The sequence below is a fragment of the Suncus etruscus genome, chromosome 17 (assembly GCF_024139225.1).
Source record: "Suncus etruscus isolate mSunEtr1 chromosome 17, mSunEtr1.pri.cur, whole genome shotgun sequence".
Classification (NCBI taxonomy): domain Eukaryota; kingdom Metazoa; phylum Chordata; class Mammalia; order Eulipotyphla; family Soricidae; genus Suncus; species Suncus etruscus.
The window spans coordinates 36579286-36606092 of NC_064864.1; the positions used below are offsets into that span (position 1 = coordinate 36579286).

General features: G+C 41.9%; 1 protein-coding gene across 1 annotated transcript in view; it reads left to right on the plus strand.

The window, feature by feature from the left end:
• The window catches only part of MARCHF5 (membrane associated ring-CH-type finger 5), a 46089-nt gene extending 23304 nt beyond the window's left edge, over positions 1-22785 (plus strand). The window contains exons 3-6 of the mRNA XM_049764331.1: positions 12097-12227; positions 17764-17947; positions 18366-18532; positions 21005-22785. Of these exons, the coding sequence (XP_049620288.1) occupies positions 12097-12227; positions 17764-17947; positions 18366-18532; positions 21005-21121 (599 nt within the window). The 3' untranslated portion in view covers positions 21122-22785. The remainder of the gene's footprint in view (positions 1-12096; positions 12228-17763; positions 17948-18365; positions 18533-21004) is intronic.
• Positions 22786-26807: the final 4022 nt, after the last annotated feature.

Below are 26807 nucleotides of genomic sequence, written 5' to 3' on the forward strand. Positions count from 1 at the left end.
ACTAACATGAGGGGCCAGAGAGAGAGCATGGAGCAAGACGTTTGTCTTGCATGCAGAAGGACGGTGTTTCGAATCCTGGCATCCCATATGGTCCCCTGAGCCTGCCAGGAGCAATTTCTGAGTGTAGAGCCAGGAGTAACCCCTGAGTGCTGCCGGGTGTGACCCAAAAACAAAAACAAAAACAAAAAAAAAGAAACTAACATGATTTTAGTTCATAGTAAACATAATGTAAAGTTTTATAAGTACTTGGTAATGATCTAATAGCCAAAAAGATATTCTCTGACCTAATTTATACTGGATGAATTTTTTTTTTTTTTGGTTTTTGGGTCACACCCGGCGATGCTCAGGGGTTCCTCCTGGCTATCTGCTCAGAAATAGCTCCTGGCAGGCACGGGGGACCATATGGGACACCGGGATTTGAACCAAACACCTTTGGTCCTGGATCGGCTGCTTGCAAGGCAAACGCCGCTGTGCTATCTCTCCGGGCCCATACTGGATGAATTTAATATTTCACTTGGCACAAACTTAGTAAAGAGTTTACTAGTTTTTTGTTTTTTGTTTTTTTGGGGGGGTTTCGGGCCACACCCATTTGATGCTCAGGGGTTACTCCTGGCTAAACGCTCAGAAATTGAGCCTGGCTTGGGGGGGACCATATGGGACGCCGGGGGATCGAACTATGGTCCTTCCTTGGCTAGCGCTTGCAAGGCAGACACCTTACCTCTGGCGCCACCTTGCTGGCCCCGAGTTTTTTTTGTTGTTGTTGTTTTGTTTTGTTTTGTTTTTAAGAAGTACTGCGATGGGCTGGAGAGATGGCACAGCAGTAGGGCGTTTGTCTTGCACACAGCCTTACTTAGGATGGACAGTGATTCAAATCCCAGCATCCCATATGGTCCCCCATGCCTACCAGGAGCGATTTCTGAGTGTAGAGCCAAGAAACCCCTCAGTGCCATCAGGTGACTAAAATATTTCTCCCCCCCAAAAAAAAATACTGTGATGATTTTTAATTCCTAACTCACAGTAATACTCTTCACATAGTTATACATGTTGGAGTACAACTTTATTTTCCTGCTTTCATTCTGGATCTTTTATTCTTCAAGTGTTTAATTTTGAGGGGGTTTTGTCAGCTATATTAATTTGATTGTTTAAATTGTCCAAGAACATATCGTTTTGTATTTACAAATAAATGTCTAATTTCTTGTTATTAGCAAAGTAATGAATATTCTGTTTGCAGTTTCTTAAATTAAAAATGGTAGAGGTTGGGGCCCAAGCAGTAGCGCAAGCAGTAGAGCATCTGCCTTAGTATGCTAGTCTAGGACAGACCTCGGTTCAATACCACCACCACCACCACCACACCCATATGGCGCCCATTAGGTCCTCCAGGCCAGGAGCGATTTCTGAGTGCATAGCCAGGACTAATTCCTAAGCGTCATCAGGTGTGGCCCAAAAACCAAAAAAAAAAAAAAAAGGATTAAAAAATGGTAGAAGTTGGGCTAGAGAACAGGCTGGAACATATCCTTTGTGTGTGGGAAGAGCTGGGATTCAGTTTGCAACACTGTATGGTCTCCCAAAGCACTGGGACAAGAAGCTGATAGTGACCCCTGAGCACTGCTAGATGTGGTTCCCTCAAAAAAAAAAAAAAGTTGAAGCACAACCTACAAGTAGAGCAATGCAAGGTTATCTGAGTCTCTTGAACCTAGCCTTAAAATTTAGTGTTTAAAACAGTAGTGAGGGGCCAGAGAGATAGCATGGAGGTAAGCCATTTGTCTTCCATGCAGAAGGTGGGTGGTTCGAATCCCAGCATCCCCTGATGCTCAGGTCCCCTGAGCCTGCCAGGAGCGATTTCTGAGCGTAAAGCCAGAAGTAACCCCTGAGCACTGAGGGGTGTGACCCAAAACAAAACAAAACAAAACAAAACAAAACAAAACAAAAAAACTAGTAGTGAATACTAAGTGTAAAGCTCTACTGTTCCCTTAGAATTTCCACATACTTTTAAGTGAGTTAGTTGATTCTTGTGATTTTTTTTTTTTTTTTTTTAGTTTTTGGGCCACACGAGGCGGTGCTCAGGGGTTACTCCTGGCTGTCTGCTCAGAAATAGCTCCTGGCAGGCACGGGGGACCATATGGGACACCGGGATTCGAACCAACCACCTTTGGTCCTGGATCGGCTGCTTGCAAGGCAAACGCCGCTGTGCCATCTCTCCGGGCCCTCTTGTGATATTTTTCATCGGTATGATCCACATTAGTTATCTTGGGGCCATATACTTAATAACATGTTTCCCAGTTCTTCTTAACCAAGAGATTGACTCAACCCCTTGACACAAAGTGTTATAGCTGGTCCTGTATTTTGATATTCTAATACCCCGTAGAATAGGTCAAAGTGCCCCTGGCATACTGCCGAGTACCATGTGCTAAGATAGCTGTGACCTACAGAGTCTCTGAGAGTGATGTCAGTCATCAGCAAGCGATTTTTAAGCACCTATTTGTACATGGTTCTTTCTCAGGCACTGTACAAAACAAGTTAAACAGACATGGCCCCTGCCCCTGGGAGTTTTCCATCTAAGATGATGCTGGCATGGACAGACACAAAGGAAATTGAGCAACTCAACAAACATTGAACAGGAACATAAAGTACTAACATTATGCACAAGGGGTAAGTGTATTTTGTGGGATAGTATGTAAAGGAAGCCTCAAGGTACATAAATAGGGGGCCGGGAAGGTGGCGCTAGAGATAAGGTGTCTGCCTTGTAAGCGCTACCAAGGAACGGAGCGGTTCGATCCCCCGGCGTCCCATATGGTCCCCCCAAGCCAGGGGCGATTTCTGAGCACATAGCCAAGAGTAACCCCTGAGCGTCAAATGGGTGTGGCCCAAAAACCAAAAAAAAAAAAAAAAAAAAAAAAAAAAGGTACATAAATAGGATGGAGTTGAGTAATTCATCTTATCAAGTTAATTTTCAAAAAAAAGATTTCATGTAGACAGAATCAAACTGACGTGACTTACAGAATTACAGTATAGCAAAAAAAAAAAAAATAAAAAGACTTTGGGCAAGGAAAGATGTTTAGAATTAAATTGTTTGATTTTTGATGACCTCTAAACTTTGCAATTCTTGTTGGCTCTGAATCTGAAAACTTGATTTATTTTGACTTTCGAGTTAGACTTTGAGTTTGGTCTAGGTCAATTAGTTAGCTACAAAAGCAAAACCAAACCCCAAAAATCCTGAAAATGTGAGTAGGTTCTGTAAGCAATCGATTTTGCTTGTTAAATTCTCTTTTAGAAACTATTAACCACTTGACAGACCTTGGAGTTTATGGCAGCTATAATCTTCTCAGTAACTTTTTTTTTTTTTTTTGGTTTTTGGGTCACACCCGGCAGTGCTCAGGGGTTATTCCTGGCTCCAGGCTCAGAAATTGCTCCTGGCAGGCACAGGGGGACCATATGGGGCTCCGGGATTCGAACCGATGACCTCCTGCATGAAAGGCAAACGCCTTACCTCCATGCTATCTCTCCGGCCCCTCAGTAACTTCTTATATAAGGTTATTTTGTGAAACTTATCTGTGCTCATATGTACCACTGGGGATGTCCCAGAAACCAAAAAGGGAAGAAAATAGGAGAATCTACCATAGGTGCTGGAGCTATAATTCAAAGGACTGGTGCTTATGTATGCAGAAAACCTTGAGTTCAATTTCCAGCCACCATATTGTCCCACACAAACACTAGGAGCAATTCCTAACTTCTGGGTGTGATTGAAAATACCAAAGTAAATACAGGCTAGAGAGATACTAGGACACAGTACATGACTGACTTGGGTTCAAGTTCTTGGCATCCATGTGGTCCCCTAAACTTGCCAAGAGTGATTCCTAAGTGCAGAGCCAGGAGTAAACTCTGAGCACCAATCAGGGTGGCCAAAAAAATAAAACAACTCACTCCTCAAAAAAAGCAAACCCAGTAAAGCATTAAAAACTCAACTGTGGGCCCAGAGAGAGAGCACAGCGGCGTTTGTCTTGCAAGCAGCCGATCCAGGACCAAAGATGGTTGGTTCGAATCCCGGTGTCCCATATGGTCCCCCGTGCCTACCAGGAGCTATTTCTGAGCAGACAGCCAGGAGTAGCCCCTGAGCACCGCCGGGTGGGGCCCAAAACCAAAAAACTCAACTGTGGGGCCGGAGAGATAGCATGGAGGTAGGGCGTTAGCCTTGCATGCAGGAAGGATGGTGGTTGTAATCCTGGCATCCCATATGTCCCCCAAGCCTGCCAGGAGCGATTTCTGAGCATAGAACCAGGAGTGACTCCTGAGTGCTGCTGGGTGTGACCCAAAAACCAAAAAAAGAAAACTCAACTGAATGATAGTACTTCAGTTAGAGTACTTGCCCTTGCACATGGCTGACCTGGATTCCCAGTATCCCATATGGTCTTCCAATTCCTGGCAGAAGTGATTCCTGAGCTGAGGGCCAGAAGTAAGCTCTTAGCACCACCAAATATAGCCAAAGAACCCTAAACAGCTACAACTCTGACTTGTAAAATTGTTTAAACTTTTATATGTCCTTCCTTATATATTTTATTGGTGAGGTGCATTTGTTGTTATTTCTTTCTCAATGGGACTGAGATTTTCAAGGACTGAAATTTTACCTTTTTAGGCAAAGCAATAATTCAGCAGGTAGGATATCTGCCTTTCTATTTGGCCCCCGAGCACAAACATGAGTAATTGGACTATAAGAAGCCACTAATGACTGTTGCTATTTTTTTTAATAAATATAATTTTTATTTTGATCATAGTGGCTTACATATCATTGACAATAGTATTTTAGGTACATATAAACATAAAATCAGGGAAATTCCCATCACCGAATTGCTCTCCCTCCATCTCCGTTCCTGTCCTACCTCCTAAATCCTCCTCCCTCACCCTGGAGGCTGCCAGAATAAGTGGTCCCCTCTGTGCCTAACTTACTACTTAGTGGTCCTACCCCTGTTTGGTTTTGGTACCTGCCTTATTTCCCGCTCTAATTGGGAGGTGGGACTAGATAGTTCAAGTTATGTGGTTTTGTTTGAAGAAGATAAAAGTAATAAACTGGGGGAAAAATCAAATACGCCAAAAATGGGCTGAGTCCTTCTGGAGGCTCTCATCCTAGGTTAGAGAGACGAAGGGGAAAAAGAAGGTGAAACACCACAACAGTACAAAAAGAGATGTCAAATAAAATATCCAGTAAGTACTTCAACAATAAAGATAAGCACCACATAAAAGCCATGGTCTTGAGATAAAAAAACAAAAAACAAAAACAAAACATGGCAGAGTACATAAAAAAAGAAAAGAAGAAAAAAATAAATATAAATGGAGACAACAAGGGCCCGGAGAGATAGCACAGCGGTGTTTGCCTTGCAAGCAGCCGATCCAGGACCTAAGGTGGTTGGTTCAAATCCCGGTGTCCCATATGGTCCCCTGTGCCTGCCAGGAGCTATTTCTGAGCAGACAGCCAGGAGTAACCCCTGAGCACTGCCGGGTGTGCTCGCCCCCCCAGAAATGGAGACAACAACTTCAGTATCCACACCAAAACAAAGAAATCGACAAAGACTAGATAAATAGGAAAAATAGTTTTGTGCTTTTTGCCCTTTTTTTTGCCTTTTTTTCTTCCCTCCTGCACAGGCACAATAAATATTGGAGTCATTAGAAAAGGAATTCCCTTGGCCTAAGAGATACAGGGTTTCTCCACCCTTAAAGTATATTGTCATGTGATTAACTATAGACTCCTTTCAGGTTCATTAACTCTCCCCATGGTGCTTTTGTGGCTATTTTTCTTTTTATGGTGAACCCAACTCACTGAATGGTAGAAGCACATAATAAACTTTTTAGTAGGAAGAATATGATTTGACTATTTTCCGAGGATTTCATTAACTTTCATAATAACCAAATAGCTTGTCTAGATTTCTTTTGTTCTCAGAAATATCCCTCCTCGGTGGCAGTTTTCTCTAATAATGTTTACCATTAAATCAATCAATGTTAAGCCAATCCTGGACTAATCTGTCTAAAAGAAGAGCCTTGAGGCATGATGGTTACCCTTTATTAACCATATTGCATATCAGTGTTTAAAAGGGAAAGCGAGGGCCCGGAGAGATAGCACAGGCAAGCAGCTGATCCAGGACCAACGGTGGTTGGTTCGAATCCCGGTGTCCCATATGGTCCCCCATGCCTGCCAGGAGCTATTTCTGAGCAGACAGCCAGGAGTAACCCCTGAGCAACGCTGGGTGTGACCCCAAAAAAATAAAATAAAATAAAATAAAAGGGAAAGCGAGGGGTGGGGAAAGAGGAATAAGAGGAACAAAGAGGGGCCGGGAAGGTGGCGCTAGAGATAAGGTGTCTGCCTTGTAAGCGCTACCAAGGAACGGACCGCGGTTCGATCCCGCGTCCCATATGGTCCCCCCCAAGCCAGGGGCGATTTCTGAGCACATAACCAGGAGTAACCCCTGAGCGTCAATCGGGTGTGGCCCAAAAACAAAAAAACAAACAAACAAACAAACAAAAAGAGGAACAAAGAAAGAAATGTCTGCTATAGAAGTGGGCTTGGAGGAGGCCAGTGGGAAGGCTCAAGCAAACTGGAGACATTCATGGCAGGAAATGTGCACTGGTGAAGAGATGGATGTTGGACATTGTATAATTGAAACTCAAATCCATAAACAACTTTGTAACTATCTCATGGTGATTCAAAACAATTTTTGTGGGGTTTTGGGTCATACCCAGCAGCAATCAGGGATTACTGTGGCTTTGCGATCAGAAATTACTCCTGGTAGTCTTGAGGGGACTATATGGGATGCCGGGGATTGAACCTGGTCTGGCTGTGCAGAACAAACACCTACCTATTTTGCTTTTTCTCTGACCCTCAAAAAAAAAAAAGGCAGCTTTGAGGCGTCTGGAGAGTTGATAGAGCAGTGTATCAGGCATTTGCACTTGCATGAAGCCAACTTGAGATTCTACATGGTCCCCTAACCCCCATCTGGTGTGACCTTAATACAGAGCCAGGAGTCAGCACAGCTAGGTCTGGCATTAAAAAAATAGGAGGGCCAGAGAGGTAGCACGGAGGTAAGGCATTTGCCTTGCATGCAGAAGGTAGGTGGTTTGAATCCCGGCATTTTGTATGGTTCCCCGAGCCTGCCAGGAGCGATTTTTGAGCGTAGAGCCAGGAGTGACCCCTGAGAACTGCCGGGTGTGACCCAAAAACAAAACAAAACAAAAAAAAAAGGATCCTTTAGAGTTTTATATAAACTAAACTCAAGATAAGGCCTATTGAAATTAGAGACAAAAACCTGCAAGTCGGGCCAGAGAGAAAGTGCAATTTTCCGTGCACATGGTCAGCTTGGATTTGATGCCAAACCACATATGGTGCCCTCAGGAGTCATCCCTGAACATGGAACCAAGAGTAAGCCCTGAGTACAGCTGGGTTTGGCCCCCCAAACCAAATAAGTTAATTTAAAACGCAACTATCATCATCAGTTAATGTAGCATGTCTTTTGCATATGATCCAAAGGATGAATAGATTTCCTTGTGCCAGAGAGAAGAACAGTGGGTAAGCCAATTGCCTAACATGTGGCCAAACTGTCTTCAATCCCTGGCACCACATAACTTCCTGAGCACAGCCAGGTAAAATATAACTCTCCTTCCCTCCCGAACCCCCGTTTCCAAAAGGGTAGAGGTTTTCATTTATTTTTGATTGTACAAAAAGAATTTGTACTCAATAGTACAGGGAGAAGTTTTATGTTTTAGTTCATTATGGTAGACTCTTCTGAGGTTTTTGGATTCTTTGCTTTTGTTTTTGTTTTGAAGAAGGAATTTAAGTATTTTTAGGTTGTCATAATAAAGACAGATGGCAGTGATAAATTACTTTTTAGGAATTATGTTTTCCTAATGATTAGTTAACTTTTTGAGGAGTCATATTGCTTTCTCCTATCAGTAGACAGTTCTAAGTACTCTGTTGAAAAAGATGGGGAATGGTGTCTTGCACGCAGCCAACCCAAGTTCTATCTCAGCATCCTATATGGTCTCTGAGCAACTCCATGTGGCCCTAAAAAGAAAAATAAATGGGGTCAAAGTCATTCGGAAATACTTTTTATAAGTAACTTAGACTAGATTCATAATGGACCAGAGAGAGTGCAACAGGGTAAGGTACTTGCCTTGGATGTTCAGCCAAGCCAGATTCTAGCCCTGGCACCCATTATGGTCATTCCCTGAACATCTCCAGGAATGATCTTTGGGTTTTTTTTTTTTTGGGGGGGGGGGGGTTGGGTAGGGGAGTCATACCCGGCAATGCTCAGGGATTACTCCTGGCTCTGCACTCAGAAATCACTCCTGGCAGGCACAGGGGACCATATGGGATGCCGGGATTCGAACCACCATCTGTCCCGGATCAGCTGCATGCAAGACAAACACCCTACTGTTGTGCTATCTCTTTGGCCCCCAGGACTGATCTTTGAGCACTGAGTCAAGCTCTGGTTATCACCAGGTATGGCCAAAAATAAAACAGATACATAATAATGAAAAAGGAAGGCTTAGAAAATTTTTTTGGGGTTGGAGAGTGGTCACATCTTAAAGTATTAATTAAGGTTCCCCTGGTATTCCCCAGCACCAGAGGAGCCCAAGCAGCTCCACGTTCTCTGTTCCTAGCTTTGAATTCTGCCTGGCCCTGTTGGCCTAGTTATCACCAGGAATGGCCCCAGGCCTGCTGAGCACTGCTTGGGAGACAAAACTTTTGTATGTTTTTGGGGCCACACCCGGTGACACTCAGTGGTTACTCCTGGCTATGCGCTCAGAAATCACTCTTGGCTTGGGGTCCCTATACCAAGGTTTGTCCTAGGTTAGCTTGTGCAAAGCAAATGCCCTACCGCTTGCACCACCTCTCCGGCCCTGGGAGACAAAATTTTTAATCCAGGCTGCTGGGCCAGAGTGATACATAGTGGGTAGGGTGTTTGCCTTGGATGCAGTTAACCTTGATTCTCCAGTATCCCATATGGTCCCCCAAGCCTACCAGGAATGATTTCTGAGCACAGAGCTAGAAGTAACCCCTGGGTACCACCAGGTGTGACCCAAAAATAAACAAAGTTCCAGGCAGCCAAGTGAATTTCTCTCATGGATAATAGGTTTTTAACCATGATTCTAGTAGGCAAAAACAGAATTAATAAGTACATTCATGTATTTTTAATAAGTAACTTGAGGGGAAACTGCAGTGGGAATATGAAGTAGAAATTGGTTTAATCAACTTCATTGAAAGTAAAGGGGAAGATCTGAAAAAGGAACTAAAAAGTGAGTGACTTGAAAGAGAAAAAAAATTTTTTTTCCAGGGGCCGGAGAGATAGCATGGAGGTAAGGCATTTGCCTTGCATGCAGAAGGACGGTGGTTCGAATCCCGGCATCCCATATAGTCTCCTGAGCCTGCCAGGAGTTATATCTGAGCATAGAGCCAGGAGTAACCCCTGAGCGCTGCCGGGTGTGACCCCTCCTCCAAAAAAAAGTTTTTGTCACTGGAGTGTAATGATGAGAATAATAGATTGGAAGAAAAAGGATGTTGCTGACAGCCAATTAAAAGACAACTTGAATTGGATTTAACTATTTGGAGTAGCCTTGATGGGGTTCTTTTGAGGAATTTTGTTGTAAAGGAAGCTTAACAGCAGGAAAGAAGGATTGAGACAATTACTGCATTTGTGTTTTTTTAATATAGAAGAAATAGTCATGTTTGGAAATAATTGAGGTGTAGGAGAGGATTGCTAGAATTATGAATTTGAATTGGTAAAGAAATGGGATATGTGTGTAAAGAAATGGCTGGCCAGATAAGTGTGATATTGGTAGTTGAGTACATGTGCTGAAAAAGAGTACAGTGTACTTTTTATAGCTTCAATTTTATAATTAAGGAATTATAAATACAGGACCAGAGGGATAAAGCAGGTAGTGCTCATGCCTTGTACACAGCCAGCCTGAGTTCAGTACCTGCCATCCCATATGGTCCCCTGACCCCCTGAGTGTGGCCCCAAAACTAAAAACAGAATTATAAATACTGAGATTTATATATGCCTTTGGTTTTTACCAATTGCCATTGAAGGACCTAGATAATTTCTAATTCTTGTAAGGACTTAGAAACAATTTTGCAAATTTCTAAGGATTAAACCATGCAATATGGGATTAAGTGGTTCATGTAATGCCTATGAACATTAAGTACACTCCCAAAAAATGCTATTTTAGAGGATACAGTCAGTATGCACTGAACCAGCTTCACATTGTACTTATTATCATTTTTAAATGTTTTGTCTATTAGAGTTTGACAATAGTTGGGCCAGAGAAATAGTATAGCAAGTAGGGCACTTCCCTTGTACACATCTGACCTGGGTTCAACTCCCATATCTCATATAGTCTGCCAATCTCACCAGAAGTGATCTCTTACCAAGAGTACTGCTAGGCGTGGTTCCAAAACAATAATAATAAAGTTAAAATAAGCCTTATTTTTCTTTATGTCTCACCTATACTGTTCTTTCTACTCCAGTATGTTATTTACAAAGTGACTAGTGATATTACTGACTCTAGCTATTGGAGGAAGTATTAATCAAGACTCCACAGATGGATACTTATGCTTATGTTTTATTATTGTATTGTCATTGCCTTGATAATATCTTTTGTTGTATTAAATTAAATTGCCTTTTATACAGCATTAATCTGTAGATTGTAAACTCCTAGAAAGTAGGTAATGTGTTTTATACATTTCTGGAAAATGTTTCAAGTTTAACAAATTATTAAATATTTCTCTTGGGAACTGGATAATACAGTAGGTATGTGGATATGTACAGTGCCTCATACATAACTACCCTGGGTTTGATCCTTGGCATCTTTTATGGTCCCCCAACCATTGCCAGGAGTGTCAGAATGCCTGAGTGCAGAGTCAAAAGTACATCTTGAGCATTCTGAGTGTGTCCCCAAAACAAAAAATCATATTGGGTCTAATGGTATTTAATAAAGTACCACCAAATATTGCTATCGCAAATAACTTCCATAAGAAAGCAGTAGCCGGGGCCGGGAAGGTGGCGCTAGAGGTAAGGTGTCTGCCTTGCAAGCACTAGCCAAGGAAAGATCGCGACCTCGGTTCGATCCCCCGGCATCCCATATGGTCCCCCCAAGCCAGGGGCAATTTCTGAGCGCTTAGCCAGGAGTAACCCCTGAGCACCAAACGGGTGTGGCCCGAAAAACCAAAAAAAAAAAAAAAAAAAAAAAAGCAGTAGCCAACTATCCCAATAAATACATAAAAGAAGTGTAATAGGGGCCGGCGAGGTGGCGCTTGAGGTAAGGTATCTGCCTTGCAAGCGCTAGCCAAGGAAAGATCACGACCGCGGTTCGATCCCCTGGCGTCCCATATGGTCCCCCCCACAAGCCAGAGGCAATTTCTGAGCGCTTAGCCAGGAGTAACCCCTGAGCATCAAATGGGTGTGGCCCGAAGAAAAAAAAAAAAAGAAGTGTAATAGCACATACAACTGTTGGATTACCACAGAAATTGGCATAACAATTATTTGATTAAATTTGCTAGAAGATAACACTCAAAACAGCATATTGAAAATCAAAGTAAAACTGATTGACTTTGCATAACTACAAGAAAATAGTATATTTTGTATATAAGTATATAAGTTGGTTAATTTAACATATACCCTGCCTAGGATATGAGTGAAATGAAAGAAATAATTTTATAAAATAATAGATAATCCTTGGCCTATTCAGGAAGACAGAATAGAGACAGAATTGTGACAGAAGAGAAAGACCTGTCTGACACATTAATTTTAGATATACTGAAGAGACTATGGGAAATAAAACTAATCAAACCTTGTTTCTCACTTTTTGTAAAGTATCAGAGATCATACAGTGGGAAGGCACTTGTCTTGCACCTGGCTGACCCAGTTTTGATACTGGACACTGCATATGAATGCTCCAAGCTTTTTCAGGACTGATTCCTGAGCACAAATTATAAACCAGGAATAAGCTTTTTGCATGGCCAGGTTTGGCCCAAAATAAACCCAAAAATCTAGGGGAAATGTTAAATAATTTTTTTTAATCTTCTGTTGAAACTTTGTTTTCTTTGTATTATAGGTCCAGTTGTTTACGTCTTGGATCTTGCAGATAGACTGATCTCAAAAGCCTGTCCATTTGCAGCAGCAGGAATAATGGTTGGCTCTATCTATTGGACAGCTGTGACTTATGGAGCAGTGACTGTGATGCAGGTTCAATATTTTACTCTCTTCAGTGATAGTGACTCTTTATAACAGGGGCTGGGGACTCCCCACTGATTGCTGTTCCCTGTGGGCGCTGGAATTGAGGGAGGCATGTGGTACCAGGAATCGAATTCAGAGCCTCTGACTTTTGTTCTACCCCTTTGAGCTTTCCCTGGCCCTAATGTTTTTGATGGGAAGATTCTTTTTTAGTTTCATTTTTGTAGGCTTTGTTTTAGTTTGGGTGGGCCACAACCAGTAGTCCTCAGAACTTATTCCTGGCACTGTGATCAGGGGCTATACTTCGCAGGGCTCAGGGAACCATAGAAGTACCAGGGATTAAACCTAGGTCATTCACATGCAAGACATATGCTTTACATACTGTACTCTCACTCTGGCCACTTGAGGCCTGTTTTTGTTTCTTCCAGTTTTATCCTACTTGGCTATCTCTCCTTTATGTGCTTTCTCATTTTTTAGTGTGATACTTTTACATCAGTCAGGTGGCGATACTCACCAGAGTTTGCACTCTTTAACTTATGGAGTGTATACATGTGGTTGCCGGGTCCATACTGTTTAGTTGAGGCACACAAGCTCTGGTGGTAGTGTCCATCCAGGGGTCACAGTGGTGCTTGCCAAGCAAGCCCCTTTCTGGTGCTTTCACACCTGGCTGCAATGCGGCCAAGACAGAAGTCACTTGCAGTGCTGGAAATCACAGAGAGCAGAGCTACTAGCATTGTGTCTGGCATGGTTGGTGGATTGAACAGGTGACTATATTCTTTGCAAAGAAGGTGTTCTGTGCCACTAACCTGTTCCTTAACTCTTTTGGTTTAGTTTTAAAAATTATTTTTGAACACCAACAATATTTTGGCTTAATAATTAGAGGGATATGTGACCAGGGGTATAACCCAGCAGCATAGTATTTGCTCTGCATGTGTGAGGTCCAGGGTTGTATGCTTAGCACTGCAGAAGTTTTTTTTTTTCGGGGGGGGGGGTGATAGCTATATCTATACTTTTATGCATTCTATATATACAGTATATGTATACACACACACACACACACACACACACTCTATTATAAAACCAACTAGGTCAGAGAGAACTTGCTTAAAGGAGTATAGCATATATTTTGTATGTGGAAGATCCCAAATTTGATCCCTGATACATGATCCCCTGAGCACTACTCTTGGAGTTGTCTTTCTTCTAGGAGTGGCTTCCTTCTCTTTGGATGCTTATGGGATTATGTGGTGCTGAGACTTAGGTCAGGCATATGCTAGACATTCACTCATTGTACAACTTCCCATCCCTTCCTTTCGCTCTTTCTTCCCTTCCCTTCCCTTCCCTTCCCTTCCCTTCCCTTCCCTTCCCTTCCCTTCCCTTCCCTTCCCTTCCCTTCCCTTCCCTTCCCTTCCCTTCCCTTCCCTTCCCTTCCCTTCCCTCCCCTCCCCTCCCCTCCCCTCCCCTCCCCTCCCCTCCCCCTCCCCTCCCCCTCCCCTCCCCTCCCCCTCCCCTCCCCTCCCCTCCCCTCCCCTCCCCCTCCCCTCCCCTCCCCTCCCCTCCCCTCCCCTTCCCTTCTTTTTCTTTCTTTTGATCCTCTCTCTTTTCTTTCTTTCCTTTCTTTTTTGGATCACACCAGCTAGCTCAGGGGTTGCTCCTACTTTGCACATAGGATTTACTCTTGGCTGTCTCAGAAGACCATATGAATGCCTGGGCTCAAACCCAGGTTGGGGGCATGAAGGCAGATGCCTTACCTGTTATACTATGTCTCTGGCCCCTCTTTCTAGTTTTTATCTCCCAATTTTTTCCATCTTCCCAATCTTCAATGTGTAGTTTTTTCATTTTTGTCATGCTTCCTGCCAGAAACTCATCCTTCCAGTCCTTCCTGTTTTCCTGAGCCTGCTTTCATTAGTTACTTCAGCTGCATTTACTTCCCATATAAAATGTGAGGCACAAGACAACTCCTGCCCACTGTGTTTGCTTCTTCCTTTGCATTCAAGACATTTATTCCTCAGGTTTTGTGCTTTATTCCTCAGGTTTTGTGCTTATTCATTGTTTTTTGTTTTTGATGCTAAGGATTAAACCCAGAGCATATCACACATCCAGTAAGCGCTGTATTCTTCAGTCCTTAAATTATGTTTGTGATATATATTGTCTAAGTTTGTTTTGTTCATTTGTTTGTTTTGGTTATTGGGCCACATCCAATGGTGCTCAGGGATTACTCCTGGCTATCTGCTCAGAAATGGCTTCTGGCAGGCATGGGGGGCTATATAGGATGCCAAGATTCGAACCACCTTTGGTCCTGGGTTGGCTGTTTGCAAGGCAAACACCCTATCGCTGTTCTCTCTCTCCAGCCCCTTAACTTATTTTCAGGCATTTTCTTCATTAAGTCATTTCCTAAAAGAGGCTGTCTTTTACTGTTCCCTGTGTAGCATATACATAGACTGACACTTCATAAACAAAATTTTGATATGACCGGTTCTGTCTCCTGGTAAAAGATTTGACAAGTTCCTTGCAATAATTTATTAAATCCAATAATAAAGTAATTTCTTAAATCCAATAATGAGCATTAGTATATCTTTAGATCAAGAATGTGTAGGAGAAAAAAAAATTAAAAAATGAAAAATAAAAAAAATAAAAAAAGAATGTGTAGGAGGGCCTGGAGAGATAGCACAGCGGCGTTTGCCTTGCAAGCAGCCGATCCAGGACCAAAGGTGGTTGGTTCGAATCCCAGTGTCCCATATGGTCCCCCCGTGCCTGCCAGGAGCTATTTCTGAGCAGACAGCCAGGAGTAACCCCTGAGCCCTGCCGAGTGTGGCCAAAAAAAAGAATAGGAATTTACCTCCTGGTTATGGGTATGGCCTCCAGTTGACATCAGCCCATTTGAGGTGTATATTTTAAAAAATTAACTGGTATATTAACAGTTGCTCAGACTAAAAGGGGTCACAAGTGGGAAAAATCTAGAAACACCACTGTTTCCTAGCGTTTCCCAAAGTGGGGAGTATTGCATCCCAATAGCAACTGGCGTGGTCTAAGGTAGTAGTAGCCTCTGTGCTATTAGAGGACACTTTCTGTTTGTCCATATAAAGAAGATATATTTCCTTTCTATGCTTGAGATCTACATTAGATCCTCATCACCATATATAATAAATAAAATTAAAGTAAAATGACAAAACCTATATTTGGGCTTTGAGAGACAGGTCAACAGGCTGTACATGCTTTACGTCCTGGAGACCCAGGTTCAATCCTTGACCTAACACATCTTGGTTCCCTGAATACCCACAAGAAGTAACCTCCAGCACAAAGCTGGACCAGAAATAAAAAATAAATTTGGAGGAGGCAGAAGGAACACTGAATTTTTTTTTTTGGGGGGGGGGCCATACCCAGCTTTGCTCAGGGGTTACTCCTGGTTGTCTGCTCAGAAATAGCTCCTGGCAGGCACGGGGGACCATATGGGACACCGGGATTCGAACCAACCACCTTAGGTCCTGGATCGGCTGCTTGCAAGGAAACATCACTATACTATCTCTCCAGGCCCTGAATATTTTCTTTAAGTTTAAAGCATCTTTTTTAAATATTTTAAACATTTTTCAAAACATCTTTATTTGTTTTATTGTTGGTTTGGTTTGGTTTTTGGTTTTTGAGTCACACCCAGCACTCAGGAGTTACTCCTGGCTCTACGCTCAGAAATCGCTCCTGGCAAGCTAGTGGGACCATATGGGATGCCAGGATTCGAACCACCATCCTTCTGCATGCAAGGCAAACACACTACCTCCATGCTATCTCTCTGGCCCACAAACATGTTTTTAATTGGATTTTAGTTATATAAAAGAACACTCCCCTTCATCGGGAGCACTGAATATTTTCATTACAACAGCAATAGGCCAAAGAAGTTTGGAAAATTAAGCTTTCTCCTGAGTGAGATGAAGCCAAGAGAGAAGTGACCCGAGAGAGGAGAGTGAGGACACCTGCCTTTCATAGGACCAACCCTGATTCCAAATATATGCTATTGAAAGATAACTAGATCCTAAAATTTATTAACCCCCGTCTAATGTTTTTTTTTTTTTTTTGGTTTTTGGGTCACATCCAGGAGCGCTCAGGGGTTACTTCTGGCTCTATGCTCAGAAATCGCCTCTGGCAGGCACAGGGGACGATATGGGATGCCAAGATTCGAACCACCATCCTTCTGCATGCAAGGCAAATGCCTTACCTCCATGCTATCTCTCCAGCCCCCCATCTAAATATTTAAGTGACAGAATAATATAAAGATTAATTTATTATATATAGCTGACCCAAGTTCGATCCCTGGTATCTTGAGAATTGCTTATGTAGCACAGGAGGGTTCCTGAGGAATCACTTACCCCATCAACCCACCCGTCACAGTGTCCTGAGTGATTTGCTCTGACACAATGGGGATCTGAGTGCACCTCATTCCCTGGCTCTCGAACTTCCTCCAAATTGACCATGAATAACCAGGAATGACCCTAGGACTCCTGAGCACCATTTAGGAGATCCAAAACATGAAGCATGTAGCATGTAGTTGAGTGTGATATATATGAAATTTATTGGGAGTAATTTTTTTTCTTTGTAACAGACATTTCTTTTTTTCTTTTTTTTTTTTTCTGCCTTTTTTTTTTGTTTTGTTTTTGTTTTTGTTTTTGGGCCACACCCGGTGGTGCTCAGGGGTTACTCCTGGCTGTCTGCTCAGAAAATGGCTCCTGGCAGGCACGGGGGACCATATGGGACACTGGGATTCGAACCAACCACCTTTGGTCCTGGATCGGCTGCTTGCAAGGCAAACGCTGCTGTGCTATCTCTCCGGGCCCATTTCTTTTTTTTTTTATTAACCTTGTTTCAATTGTTATTTTATTTCAAGATGGTAGAATTAATTATAAGCTTAAAGTATGATTTGACCATTAAAAAACAGGCACCAGGGGCCGGGCGGTGGCGCTAAAGGTAAGTGCCTGCCTTGCCTGCGCTAGCCTTGGACGGACCGCGGTTCGATCCCCCGGTGTCCCATATGGTCCCCCAAGCCAGGAGCAACTTCTGAGCACATAGCCAGGAGTAACCCCTGAGCGTTACCGGGTATGGCCCAAAAACAAAAAAACAAAAAAAAAAAAAATCAGGCACCAAATTTTACTAAAAACATGACAGACTTTTTTTTTCTTTTTTTCTTTTATTTTTGACGACAGACATTTCTTATAAATAAATCAGTATGGCAGCATTCCAGCTCATAGTTAGACATTTGTTTCTGAACATTTTTTGAAATTTAGCTTTTTTTTTTTTTTTTTTTTTTGGTTTTTGGGCCACACCCGGTAACGCTCAGGGGTTACTCCTGGCTATGTGCTCAGAAGTTGCTCCTGGCTTGGGGGACCATATGGGACACCGGGGGATCGAACCGTGGTCCGTCCAAGGCTAGCGCAGGCAAGGCAGGCACCTTACCTTTAGCACCACCGCCCGGCCCAGCTTTTTTTTTTTTTAAAGTAAGTTGAGCTCCAGTTAGCAGCCTTTCCATTCAAAGAAGTGATTCTAGTAAACATTATCCATTTCACAGGTTGTAGGCCACAAAGAAGGTCTGGATGTCATGGAGAGAGCTGATCCCTTATTCCTTTTAATCGGACTTCCCACTATTCCAGTCATGCTGATATTAGGCAAGATGATTCGCTGGGAGGACTATGTACTTAGACTATGGCGCAAATACTCTAATAAGCTACAAATTTTGAACAGTATATTTCCAGGTAAGGCTTTAAATTGTGGTTGTAATGCACATGCCAGAGAATGCTAGCATGCACTTTTTTTTTCAGCACCATGATTCACAAAGTCTTTCATAATATAGTTGTTTTAGCCTTTTAGTGTTCCAGCACCAATCCCACCACCAGTGTGACCTACTGTCATCAGTTTTCCACTCACCCCCCCATGCCTGCCCCCACAGCGGGCAAAACATAATTTATTTTATATTGCTTGTCACAAATGAAATTATCAAAATTAGTTCAGTGAAAGAAAGTTTGTAAAAATGGTTGTCTCACAATGGTGCTATCAAAGTCATTGCCTGAGGACTTACTGCTAGTTGATAACATGCTTTTTCTTTTCTAGCTTAAAGATATTTTAGTTGTTCTGATTAATTGCCATTAATATATCCTGCACTTTTTTCTTTAGGGATTGGTTGTCCTGTTCCTCGAATTCCAGCTGAGGCTAATCCTTTAGCAGACCATGTCTCAGCTACCCGAATTTTGTGTGGAGCCCTTGTCTTTCCTACTATTGCAACAATAGTTGGTAAATTGATGTTCAGTAGTGTTAATTCTAATTTACAAAGGACAATCTTGGTAAGATGGCTTTCATATTACTTTTGTCAAATGGTTTTACAGAAGAGAATAGACTGTATGTTGTTTGTTTTGTTTTGTATTTCACTTTTAATGGGACTGTATTCTTTCCTGTATATATATATATGTGTGTGTGTGTGTGTGTGTGTGTGTGTGTGTATTTTTATTTATTTATTTATTTATTTTGTGGTTTTTGGGTCACACCCGGCAGTGCTCAGGGGTTCTTCCTGGCTCCAGGCTCAGAAATTGCTCCTGGCAGGCACGGGGACCATATGGGACGCCGGGATTCGAACCGATGACCTCCTGCATGAAAGGCAAACGCCTTACCTCCATGCTATCTCTCCGGCCCCATTCTGTATATTTTTTAGCCCCCGTTTAATCCAGTCAGCCAATAGCAGTAAAAAGCTTCCATTGCTTTAAGCCTTTTGGCACTGTGCACAGGGTGATTTCTCTCCAAGAATAAACATGTATCACCAACCTTGCCAACAAGATTGTGGAGAAAAGTCCCTGCTCTAGAGTTAAACTGCTTAGTTCAAATCACATCATAAATACTACCTTACTGGGAAACCTAAAATCAGATTTTGGAGGGTGGGAATTTTGGGTTTGGAAGATATAACCAACTGTGCTGAAAACTTAACTCCTGACTCTGCTCAGGGATCATGCCTGGTAGGGCTTGGGAGACCATATGGTACCAGGGATCAGATCCAGGGTCCGCTACATACTAAGCAAGTACCTTTTCACTATACAATTTCCAACCCCAAAATAAAATCTCTTCACTTCTCTATGCCTATATGAATGGAAATAGCAGTGAGCTATTAAGAGGTTACATAAAACTTTTCATCTGAAGCACCAGAACTTAGTGAACATTTATGTTTGATGTCATTATTATTATTATTCCTAATTCTCCCCTCTATCATAACTCACACAAGAGTGCTCAAGCATTCTCCCTAATTCACCTCCTAATAAGAGCTATTTCTTGGCTATGGGGATATAGTACAGTGGAAAAGGTGCTTGCCTTGCATACCGTCAACCCAGGTTCAATACCCAGTCTCCCATAAATAGTCCCCCAAGCTCTCCAAGAATAATTTCTGAATGCAGGAGTAACCACTGATCACTGGAGTGGTTCAAAAATAAATAAAAATAATTCCCTGGACCAGAGAGAAAGTAATGAGGTTAAGGCATTTGCCTTGCATGCAACTGGCCTTGTTTTATCACTGACACCACAAATCTGCTGAGCACAGATCAGAAGTAATGACTGGTTATTACACAAAAGCAAAAGAATTCCCTAAAATGTGCTAGAAGATAAACTGAGGTTGTCACTCAGCCTAATGAAAAATCAGAAAGAGTGGGGGTTGATGTCTTCAAGAACATGGGTCACTAAAAACTGCCAGTCTCATAACTGGTACCTGTTAGAACATTGTGGTATTCAAACACTTTCTTTTCTTGGGGGGCAGGGTTGGGTTTTGGGTCACACCCGGCGGCACATAGGTTACTCTTGGCTATGTGCTCAGAAATCGCTCCTTGCAGGCATGAGGGACCATATGGGATGTCGGGAATGAGCCCAGTCATCCCTGGGTAGGCTATATGCAAGGCAAACACCCTACTGCTGTGCTTTCTCTCTGTTCCCTCAAACACTTTCTTGATTTCAGTTAGTTTAATGAGACTTCAGTAAAAATGTTTTTTTTTTAAGTGCAAGGAATTCTACCCAGTGACTCACACATGCAAAAGCAAATTATTTACTGCCCAGTCCAATGTTTCACCTTTTCCAGCTCTGTCCACACCTACCCTAGCCCCCAAAATCTATCCTACCCTATGGCTCACTGATCTTATGCCATGGTTTTCTGTTTATACTATTTTCACCTGTGGTCTCTTGGGACTCACAGGAGGCCATATATAGAGCTTCTGGTTGAGAAAGTACTGTTCTTTTTTTTTTTTTTTTTTTTTTTTTTGGTTTTTGGGCCACACCCGGCAGTGCTCAGGGGTTACTCCTGGCTGTCTGCTCAGAAATAGCTCCTGGCAGGCACGGGGGACCATATGGGACACCGGGATTCGAACCAACCACCTTTGGTCCTGGATCAGCTGCTTGCAAGGCAAACACTGCTGTGCTATCTCTCCGGGCCCCGGTACTGTTCTAATGTACTAGTCTACCAGTAAGTTTCTTCCTTGTCAGCTTTGAGAATACGCAGGTCAGTGAATGAGGATGGTCTTTAACACCTCTCATAAAGCAGAATTAATATGCACATATATTCAGTAGCAATGCCTTCCTAAGCCTCAGCAGTGGGTTCTGATGGAACCCAGTCTAGAATGCAGGTGAGCCTTTACCTCCTAATAACATGGTAACTGCTGCAGGGAGAGCTTCAGTCAGATTCATCTCAACTAGTGTAGCATCAAAGTCTATGTCTTTTAGAACCTCCATAAAATTATTTTGTTTCTCTAAGTCTACATTATAAAAAGCTACTTCTTATTTTTTTTTAGGGTGGAATCGCTTTTGTTGCCATCAAAGGAGCTTTCAAGGTTTACTTCAAACAGCAGCAATATTTACGTCAGGCACACCGCAAAATTCTAAATTATCCAGAGCAAGAAGAAGCGTAAAACTGTAACTTCTGGTCTCATTATTCTGCAGTCCTCTCATCCTTATGATTCTGTTCTATTGTTTGATTCCATCATTAATGCACAGTAGTGGACACTTGTGATAAACTGCTCTCATGTTTTTAAGAAATATAATAAAGCACTTAGAACAGAGGAAATTCAGTAATCACAGAACCTAAGGATGTGATTTGTTTTCACTGTATTTTTTTTTTTATGGCAGTCATCTGAACCATTATCTTAGCATGGTAAATCTGGGTTTTCTTCATATTTTTTCTGGAAATGTAAAGCTCAAACTGTGCAAATATTTAAAAATGCACATACTGTTTTATCCAAATGCTTCTTTTGTACATGTTCATTTTCAGTGTTTTCTTAGCAACTCAGTGAAGGTACTATGAGAATCTTTCTCACTGGCATAATTTGATCACACATTAAATAGGAGTATATGTTAATATGAGGAAATACAAATTAGTTATAAATAACCAAAAATGTGTGTGAACATTCAAATGATTAGCAAACCAATTTTGTTGTTTTCTTAGCCCATGTGTTGTCCTTCGGAACATATAGGGTGAAAATTCACAGGGCTTTCAGAGAGCACTTTTTCACTGTTAAATTTTATTTATAAAATCTTGGCATCTCAATTCATAATGCAGCTTTGACTCATGCAAAATGTGTGTGTTTATGTGTGTATGTATGTATGTATGTGTGAGTGTGTGAGGTCGGGGGGAGAAAGACATCAGTCCTTCCATCACTGGAGTAAGGTTTTTAAATTCACATTTCTAGAAATTAGAGCTGCCAGTTTATAGTGGTTTGAGCACAGAGAATGATTTGCAAATAATAAAATCAAAGTTATTTTACTCTCCTATTTCACGGATTCAGTTATTCAGGTATTTGTTGATCACCTTATGCTCAGGCACTGGACAGAGTGCCATGGAATACTGTGGTGTGAATACGACAGATTTGGTATCTGCTTTTACAGATTATGGTCTAGTTTCAACAGGGAGAAACCAGCAATGAATAAACCAAGGTGAGGGCTTGAATTTTTGTATTTGTGAAGAAATAACTGAAACCAGTACTTCTTGAGTAAATAAATACTGAGGATACTTTTATTGGCTTACGTTGGTTTTTATCTAAAAATACTAATGATTTTAGATTCAAATTGCCTCATATTGATGAGGTAGCACCTTAATCACTGTTTAGTCTTATATTCATTTTTCAGAAACAATTATTTATTTTAAGCCATTTTCAGTATTGACTCTTTCAATGTTATTCAGCAATCTGAATGGTCTTGGAATTATTTTTATTAATTAAAACTTTGGGAGACACTTTCAGAAATCCTGTTTATTTTCTTGTTCACAATATCTAATGCATGATCATCATAATTGTTTCCCCTTACTGGAAAGAAACCATTTGTGTTTAGGAGTGTAGATTGAAATGTGTTAAATTGCAATAATGTATGTTAATTTTAGTCATTTAAGACTGGTACCTTTCTATAATGTCTTAATTTGGGATTATAATGGAGTTTACGTGAATGGTTGTTGAACATTCAAAGTTGTAATTATTTGGGGAGTCAAATCTTGACTGACAGCCTTATTAAGCACACTGCTGTAATTCTGAAATATAAATTCTATGATCATATAGCTGTAATAAAAACGTTGGCTTTTCTTTAATTTTCATTTGAAAGGATAATTAAATTTTCCTACATAATTCTGTTTCATAAAACAGCCTTTAGGGCAGTCCTGCAGTCTTTACTAGTTAGACAAGTACACAGTTCCCCATTATTATTGTAATACCCAAGATGAGGAAGTAGCTGCTTGGTTTTGACAAACAGAGCCTGGGCCAAAGAAACAGCTGTTTCTTGGGGAGCCAGTAGGAGGGGGTTCTAGTGCTGAGGGACCAGAGTGGCCTCTAGCCCTGTTATTGATTGAACAGTTATAAATCAAAGAACCTACCTAGTTCAAGAAGATTGTGCCAGTTTCTGAAAGTATGTGGCTGTTCAAAGTTTGATCCCTGGCATCCCATATGGTTTCCCCCAAGGACACAAGGAGTGATTTTTGAGTACAGAACCAAGAATAACCCCTGAGCACTGCCAGGTGTGGCCAAAAAACAAACAAAACAAAACAAAAAAATCTGAGGGGCCAGAGAGATAGCATGGAGGTAAGGCATTTGCCTTTCAAGCGGAAGGTCATAATTCAAATCCAGCTTCCCATATAGTCCCCCGTGCCTGCCAGGAGCAATTTCTGAGCATGGAGCCAGTTTCCCCTGAGCACTTCCGGGTGTGACCCAAAAACCACAACAACAACAACAAAAAAAAATCTGAAGGACTTAGCTGTAGTACTGCAGGTAGGGCAGGGCATTTGCCTTGCACACAGCTGACCCAGGTTCCCAGATATCCCATGTGGCCCCTTGACTACTGCCAGGAGTGTAGAGCAAGGAGTAAACCCTGAGCCGGGGCCGGAGAGATAGCATGGAGGTTAGGCGTTTGCCTTTCATGCAAAAGGTTATCAGTTCGAATCCGACTTCCCATAAGGTCCCCCGTGCCTGTCAGGAGCAATTTCTGAGCATGGATCCAGGAGTTTCCCCTGAACACTGCTGGGTGTGACCCAAAAACCACCAAAAAAAAAACTCTGAGCCACCACCGTGTGTGGTAAAATAACAGCAATAAATCTGGGTCCAGCTCCTATTCTGCTTTTAGTTAAAAGCAAATTTTTAAATTCCTTGGTCCATCGACTTAAATTTCTCTCAGCTAAAGTATTCATCTCAGAATACAAATAATAATACTTTTCTCTGAAGACTATTTCTAGGATTATCTGAGAGAAAGAAACAGACCCTGGAGGTTTGAAGTAACCCCTCCACAGCAGTGGTCTGTACTCTGGGAGTAGGAATGAAAGACTCAAGAGGCTGTTAAGGGACAAAATAAGGAATGCTGTGCCTGGAGATGGGTAGATATGTTTTGTTCATTGTTTCACTGTGTTATTCTAAATGCTCCTTTTAAACCTCTTATAAAATTTAATGACAAGTAATAGGATTCTTTATGGAAGTTTCTCGAATCTCCAAAGTAGCTGAAATTATTGTTGATTACATGATTACCCAAAGACTGTGAAGAATATAAAATTTAGTGACCTAGTCACTGGCCTTGCTAACTGCTGTAATTTTTTTAAACGTCTTTGTTTTTAATATAGCAATATAGTAGATTATGTCAGCTTTGGCTGGATTAGGTTAAATAAAGAATTTATATGTTTTCTAGATGTACTGTGTCTACTGATCCACCACTATAAGAAGTTGGTTTTATAACTATATTTGGGGGCTGGAGAGATAGCATGGAGGTAGGGCATATCCAGAAGGACGGTGGTTCGAATCCCGGCATCCCATATGGTCCCCCGTGCCTGCCAGGGGCAATTTCTGAGCGCAGGAACAGGAGTAACCCTTGAACACTGCCGGTATGACCCAAAAAACAAAAAAAATTAAAATAAACTATATTCTGTTTGTTTTTTGGCCACCCCCAGCGATGCTCAAGGTTAGTCCTGGCTCTGCAGTCAGGAATTACACCTAACTGTGTTCAGGGGACCATATAGGATGCTGGGATTGAACCCATGTTGGCCACATACAAGGCAAACACCCTATTGCTGTACTGTCGCTCTGGCCCCACTTATGAGAATCTTTAAAATCATACTTACAAAGATCAGAGGTGTAATACAGAGATTTAGGCGCTTGTTTTTCATCTGACTGACCCTGACTCAATCCACAGCACTGCCTATGAGCACAGCCAGGTGTGTTCCCAACACCCTCACCCCAATCTATATTTAAGTTAAAATAATTTTTCAGCTATCTTACTAGCAAATAGTAAATATTACTGAGTATCTGCTCTGTTGACTATTATTTGGAATTTTTTGGTGTGATCAGAGAATACAGTGGTTAAGGAACTTGCTTTGCATGCTACCTAATCAGGTTTAATTCCTGGGAACACTATGGTCCATTGCACCCCATCAGGAGTGATCCAGATGCCCAAAATAATTCTGTTTGCGACCACTTCAAAGCATTACGAATCAGAGATATAGCTTCAGTGGATATTTTTACATGAGTGAGGAAGGTTCAATTCCTAGCACTGTGAGGAAAGTTCGTTCAATTGCGGTTCAATTCCTAGCACTGTCAAAAATAAGCAGAAATGGGGCCGGAGAGATAGCATGAAGGTAAGGTGTTTGCCTTGCATGCAGAAGGATGGTGGTTCGAATCCTGGCATCTCATATGGTCCCCTGAATGCTGCTGGGTGTGACCCAAAAAACAAAAAAGCAGAAATAATAAGATTAGCTTCCAAGCTTTTTTTCCTTCCCTCACTTCCAGTTCTTTGACAGTGACTATATGGATTAGCATGTAAGGAAATAGAGACCCTCCTGTGTCACCTGTCACTTAGCTGTTTTCTTCCGGCCATACATAGCAGTGCTTTTGGCAGTCTGTTTCTGACAGTGCTCAAGGAGACCCAGTGATGCCTCTGATCTTTATTTCGTTGGTTGTTTTTGGGTCACACCTGGCAGTACTTGGGACCATGGTGTGCTGGTGATCCAACATGGATCAGCTGTGTGCAAGGCAGATGCCCTCTACCCGATATACTATCTCCTGACCCAAATCTCCCAACTTTTTGCATGCAAAGCATTCAGCCTGTTAAGCTCTCTCTCCAGCCCCCTTTTCTCATCAGATCTACAATACCTTGCCTGTTTGTACTCTCAAAGATGGAAAAAATGTCATTTATGTTTAAAAACAATAGAATTTGTGGGTTTTATAGTAGTATTTCATTATGTAGCTCCTAACTCGCATAACAATTGCAAGTTTTTTATTTGAGGACCACATCACATGGTGCTCAAAAGAATCACATGATCACAGATTCTAACCATGTCATGCATGTGGCTACATGCAAGGCAAATACAAATTTTGAATAATTACTCCCAGTATTACTTGAAAACCATGTTTGTCTGCAGAGATAGTAAGTGGCCAGCCCATGTTTAGTCACTGGCATTTCATATGATTTGCCAAGAACCGCCATAAAGGATCCTTGAGTACAGAACCAAAAGTAAGCCCCACTGGGTGTGGCCCAAAAATAATGAAAAGTAACTGTATTATGCAAAATTAGGGTGCACAGGGCCAAAGCTGTAGTACAGAGTATAAAGTGCTTCCCTATCATACAACCAACTTGGGTTTGACCCCTGGCATTTTAAAAAATGTTATTTTTTATAAAAACACAAAAGATGGGGGCCAGAGCAATAGCATAGCAGGTAGGATGTTTGCCTTTGTACGCAGCTGATCTAGGTTTGATCCCCGACATCACATATGGTTCCCCGAGCCTGTCAGGAGTAACTTCTGAGCACAGTGCCACCAGTGTGGCAAAAAAAAAAAAAAAAAAAACACAAATAAATAATGAAAAAGATTACTATAGCACAGTATGTTTGTACATAGGTTAAAACTGAATAGTTTGGGCCCGGGGAGATAGCACAGCGGCGTTTGCCTTGCAAGCAGCCGATTCAGGACCAAAGGCGGTTGGTTCGAATTCTGGTGTCCCATATGGTCCCCCGTGCCTGCCAGGAGAATCCTGGCATCCCATATGGTTCCCTGAACGCTGCTGGGTGTGACCCAAAAAACAAAAAAGCAGAAATAATAAGATTAGCTTCCAAGCTTTTTTTCCTTCCCTCACTTCCAGTTC